Here is a 6,000-nt window from a genome sequence, read left to right as displayed (position 1 = left end):
CCCCGTCCTCCCCCTCTCTTTTCCCAAAGTCGTTCCCAACTATCCACCCTTCCTTTGTCTCCCCCTCTTCTTTTCATCTCTGAAAAAAGGAAAAGGGATTATTGTGTGTCGCTTACCTCCCCTATGTAATGTACATGTACTGCGCCGTATACACAAGTTGGCTTGCTAACCAGTTTCTGTAACATGTACCTACCCGCTGTATGACACCAATAAAGGAAAGATATTTAAAAAAAAAAAAAACATGAACACTGACTATTCAGTTACAACGGCGTCAGAAGCACCCTTCATCACTGTGAAAAATTTGGTATAAACCGCCTGTAATACCCTGCTAACCCCAAAAGGGAGCAGACTTGTGTCTTTGTCTGTGGGGTGGGGACTTCCTTTATGGCGGCCACCTTGCTGGCTAGTGGCCTTACTATCCTTCCCCCAATGGCATAGCCCAAGTATTTTGTAGTGGCTTTTCTCAGGGCACATTTTTTTGGATTGGCAGTGAGCCCTGCTTCTCTTAAGGACGTTAGGACTGCCCTTAACCTTTTCATATGGGACTGCCAGTGCCTACTATAGATGACGATGTCATCCAAGTAGGCCGCGGCATATGCCCTATGGGATCGTAGCACCTTGTCCATTAACCTTTGGAACGTGGCTGGAGCCCCATGTAACCCAAATGGCATAGTGACGAATTGGTATAAACCGAGAGGGGTGGCGAAGGCAGTTTTGCATTTGGATTCGTCCGCTAAATGTATCTGCCAATATCCTTTCGTGAGATCTAGGGTGGATATATACTCTGATTTGCCAAGAGAGTCAAGCAATTCATCCACCCTAGGAATTGGGTATGCATCGAATCTGGATACAGCATTTACCTTTCGGAGATCCACGCAAAACCTCACCTTCCCATCTGGTTTAGGGACCAAGACTATAGGGCTACACCATTCGCTGTGGGACTCCTCGATCACGCCCAATTCCAACATGTCTATTATCTCCCTCTCTACAAGGTCTTTTTGGCCCTCTGCCAATCTGTAAGGACGGATCGTACTTTTACGCCAGGTTCTGTCTCGATCCTATGGGAGACTAAATCAGTCTGCCCCGGTAGCTCAGAAAAACCATCTGGAAACTGGTCACATAATTCCAATAGGTCTGACCTTTGTTCCATTGTTAAATGCTCTCCCATGGGAACCTGCTAGTCATTGTACATACTCCCCTTTGGAGGCTGTGGACCCAAATCCTTCTCTCCTTCCCGAGGGTGGATGCACAGCGATCTCATAGTTTTCCAGGGTTTCAGGAGGTTAACGTGATAGATTTGTTTACCCTTCCTGGACCCTGGTTGAGAGATCTCATAGTTTACCTCCCCGGTGCGGCAGAGAACTTGGAAAGGACCCTGCCACTTCGCAAGGAGTTGACTCTCTGAAGTCGGTAATAGCAGTATCACTTGGTCTCCAGGATGGAAGACCCTTAGGCGGGCATTTTGGTTATACTGCCTCTTGACGTTCTTGAGCATTTTTAAGATTTTCCTTAGCAAACTGTCCTATCATGTCTAGGCGGTTTCTAAGGTCTATGACATACTAAAGGGTATTCTTGGAGGGGGAGGGCTCCTCCTCCCAGGATTCCTTCAGTAGGTCGAGAATACCCAGAGGTTGGCATCCATATAGGAGCTCAAATGGGGAGAAACCTGTCGATGATTGGGGAACTTCTCGTACCACAAACAATAGGAAAGGGAGAAGTTCAACCCAAGCTCACTTCTCAGTGTCCTCAAACTTCGTAAGCATGGTTTTTAACGTGCGGTTAAACCTCTCTACCAATCCATCAGTCTGAGGATGGTAGACCGAGGTCCGGACGGATTTAACCTCCAGTAACTTCAGGACATCCTGCATTAACTTCGCCATGAAATTTGTTCCCTGGTCAGTTAACATTACTTGGAGAAGTACTACCCGAGACAACAGCTCTAACAGCCTGTTGGTAACCTGTTTAGCAGTGGCTGATCTCAGAGGGAAGGCCTCAGGATATATGGTGGCATAATCTACGACAACGAGTATGAACTTATGTCTCTTCGCAGAGGGTTCTAAAGGTCCTACCAGATCTACCCCAATCCTCTCGAATGGGACTGCTACCAAGGGCAGAGGAACCATGGGAGCCGGCTTCTGTCCTATTTGACTAGTTAACTGGCATTCAGGACATGTCTCACATAGTTTCATGATGTCACCATGTATGCCTGGCCAGTAAAACCGGGACGAGATGCGGTCCGTGGTCTTATCTCTGCCCAAATGACCACCCCATGGGAGAGTATGGGCTAGGGTAAACACTGTTTTAATCAAACCTTTAGGGACTAGCATTTGTGAAATGACCTCCCCTCTTACACCTTGTTCATCCATTATCTTGTTGTTGACCCGTACCACCTTCTCATATTGTCTAGCCAGAGCTGGGTCTTCCCTCTGTCTCTGACGGAAGTTAGGAAGATCCAGGTCTGGCAAAATTCCTGTATCTATCTGTTCCCCACCCTGGTCATCTCCTGCCATGGCTTGCAGTCTCGCGCCCTCCCTCCCTTCTCCCCCGCTCGACCCAGCATCAAATGATGCGCGGGGACATGTGACGTCATGTCGCTATGGTAACATGACATCATATGACTACGCGGCGTCACTTGACGCCGGGTTACCAGGACGCTGGAAGGGAAGGTAAGTGTATTATAGAGGCCTCGCTCGGTCCCCCAGCATTTCATTTAAATGAATAGAATATAGAGTGCGCAACTAAATAACAATTAGTAGTGATAACCGTGATCAAAATAGAAATGTGTAATAACATATATCCTTCTAATTTAAACTAAATAGTTAATCCACATATTACCACCGTGTGAAATAAATTTTTTATACATAACCGTGATGCGTGGTAAGTAATGGCGTCTGCAGCTATAAAGAAGGGGGTGGCTCAGCACCCCCCTAAGCACTGAGGAAACGGAAACAAAAAACAGCGCAAAACGCAAATAGTGAAATAGCGACGGAGCAACTGCATCTCTAGCCGAAGCTACTGCTGTAAGAGTGTTTGCTCCTGGCTGTGGCTGTGCCGGTCTGAGCACACTCTGGATGGCTCGAGTCCCCCTTACTACTCAATCTGGGGACTATCGCCGTGTGACTTCAGACTAAAGGACATTCGGATACTCCGTGTTCCACCTGACCAGAGGGAAGGTTTTCTATAGAGGCTGCAATTTCTTTTCCGGGTATTCATGTGAAGGAGGAATCCCACAGCTGTTACCTAAGACGATTGCCAGAGAAACCAGTTCCTGACTCCTGAACCCTCACCTGCCGAGTGGTAACTCGTGTGCTGTGCACACTCAATGTTTATGTTCTAGCATTTTGATGTACGCAGAATATTTATCCTTATTTTAATATGCAATAATATTTTACATGTTTCACTATTTGCGTTTTGCGCTGTTTTTTGTTTCCATTTCATTTAAATGCTTGTGGGGAGAGCGCAGAACCTCTATAACTGCCGCGCACCCCCCAGAAAATTTTGCACCCCCCAGTTTGTGCACCGCTATATTAGATTACCAAGAGAAAAAGTGTAGAGTGAGAATAGCTGAGGGCCAAGAACAGAGCCTTGTGGGACCCCAACAGAAGGCGTGGAGGAGGAGACACCAGAGAAGGAAATACTGAAAGAGGGGCAGATTAGGTAGGATTTGACCCAGGAGAGGGCTGCATCATGGAGGCCAATGGAGTGTGGAGTGTGCAGGAGAAGGGGGTGATCAACATTGTCAAAGGCAGCAGAGAGATATAGGAGAATTAGTAAGGAGAAGTGACCCTTCAGCTGTGAGAAGGTTATTGGCCACTTTTGTTAGTGCTGTCTCGTTGGAGTGAAGAGTCAAGCAGGGTGTTGGAGGAGAGAAAATGAGTCTTGCAGCTGTATACAAGCCGCTGAAGTCGCTTGGATTCAAAGGGGAGAAGAGAAATAATGAGGTTAGGTCAAGAGAGGGTTTCTTTAGAATGGGCATGATGACTACATGTTTAAAGGAAAATAGGAATGTGCCAGAGATGATAGAGAGGTTAAAAGGTGACATAAGGTAGAGCTTAGTACGCTATATAGGGTGCGGAAGAGATGTGAGGGAATAGGATCAAGGGGCAAGTTGTATGGTGAGAAGAGGAGAGGAGCACGGGACACCTCCTCAATCACACGGGGAAATTAGCTGAGGGTGGAGGTTCAGTAAGTGGTGCAGGTGGAGCCTGACATGAAGAGATGTAATGTCTGATGGACTTGATCTTATCTGTGAAGTAGGTGGCAAGGTCTTCGGTGTGGTGGTCAGTTGGGCTGGTCTTTGTTTCATGGGAGAAATTTCTCAATAAGCATGGCAGCTATTATCACATACTGACTTGTACTTGTGAATGGCGCCCTAAGAGAGGAAAGTTGAGGGCTTCCAGACCATGTGCTAATATCACATTTCTAAACCCTCATCCAGTATTACCGGTATCTGACATGGCAGCGCCCAACTTCAACGTGGCAGGGACTACAACCGCCGGAGGAGCGATCACAACGGTGCGGAAATTTTTCCCTGAGGTCTGGAATTTCAATTTAACAAGTGTTAGGTGAGCTACTACTAAAAAGAATACGGACACTGTGCAAATATTATGGATACTGCACACAATGACAACATTGCACTCACACGCTGCTCATGCACTCCCACTACTGACAAGGCTACTGGATACTATGACATTGCACACGCAAACTACGTACAGAACTGACATGGCACTCAAAGACAACAGTGCACACTCGCTGTTATGCTCACACATTCTCCCTCTCACACTTCACACTCATTTTTCAAACGCTCCCGAGCTCGCACATTGTCCATCAATGTTTATTCTGGTATTTTCTAAAAAATGTTACCATAATTTACATGTGCACTCCAACACACAAATCCCACACGGCAAAGGACCTCTTGGTCCTACTGTATTATGATGCATTCAGGCCAAATGAGACACATGGGCACTCGGGACTCACTAATGTTTAAACTTGGGGATTCACTAATGTGTGTTAGTGCCGACCAGACACTACAGTAAGAAAATACCATTGAATTGATATGGAGTTTTGGTGCATTAATGGCTGATCTGCACTAATGTGCTTAAGTGAATTATCCCCTTACACTTTTTATAACAAATACCATATTCTCTCTCTTGACTTTCTCATCTCAACCTTTTTTACTGTCTTTTGATTCTGTAACACCCTCCACCGCCCCATCTCTTATGTATTGTCTTGACCTTGGAGCCTGTGATGGAGCTCCCCTCCCCCCCCATGTATACTTATCCCCATAATAATGCTTACAATAAATAAACACAAACAACGGTCTGGAGGTACAAAGACTTTCTCACGTCCGCCCCACGTCATACTCCAATGCGGTGAGAGGGGAGAAAGGGCAAGTGATAACATGGCCCTACAGAAGAGGGAAGGCAGAGGAACCTAGTCCCGGTGGTCATGGTGCCTAGGGGCTCAATGCTACTTTCTCTCTTACATTTTCTCTCTGTCTCTCTCTCCCATCTCCTCTTTTCTCTATCCTTTTCCCCCTCTAATTCTTATCTCTCTTCTCTTCGTTAGCGAGAGTGGTTCTCTTGCAATACCACAGGTCGTCCCCGACACTATAACCCAGTGGCAAGGCTCCATGTTCTGCGTGTCAGAGGAGGAAGGTTTTGGAATGACCAGATACCCAGCCAACTTCACCGCATTCATGCCATTCTTTGTGGAGCTCTCCCTACCTTATTCCTTCATCAGAGGAGAGACCCTGATCATGAAAGCCTTTGTATCCAACTACATGAAGCAGTGCATGAAGGTGACCAGCTCTCCTGGCTACCCCATACAGTATACACCATACTGCTGTGTATGACTCATTATCGTGTTGTCGGCTGCTCTCTGTATGATCCCTGTGCTGGCTGCTCTCTGTATGATCCCTGTGCCGGCTGCTCTCTGTATGATCCCTGTGCCGGCTGCTCTCTGTATGATCCCTGTGCCGGCTGCTCTCTGTATGATCCC

The 6,000-nt window shown here is 46.8% G+C and overlaps 1 protein-coding gene across 1 annotated transcript in view; it reads left to right on the top strand.

Annotated features, from left to right (window-relative positions):
- LOC142502041 (ovostatin-like) overlaps positions 1 to 6,000 on the top strand; it is a 178,990-nt gene that overhangs the window by 149,500 nt on the left and 23,490 nt on the right. The window contains 2 exon segments of the mRNA XM_075612832.1: positions 4,439 to 4,565; positions 5,569 to 5,800. Coding sequence (XP_075468947.1) covers positions 4,439 to 4,565; positions 5,569 to 5,800 — 359 coding nt within the window.

Source organism: Ascaphus truei, chromosome 8 (genome assembly GCF_040206685.1).
Source record: "Ascaphus truei isolate aAscTru1 chromosome 8, aAscTru1.hap1, whole genome shotgun sequence".
NCBI lineage: Eukaryota > Metazoa > Chordata > Amphibia > Anura > Ascaphidae > Ascaphus > Ascaphus truei.
This window is presented reverse-complemented; position numbering and strand designations above follow the sequence as displayed.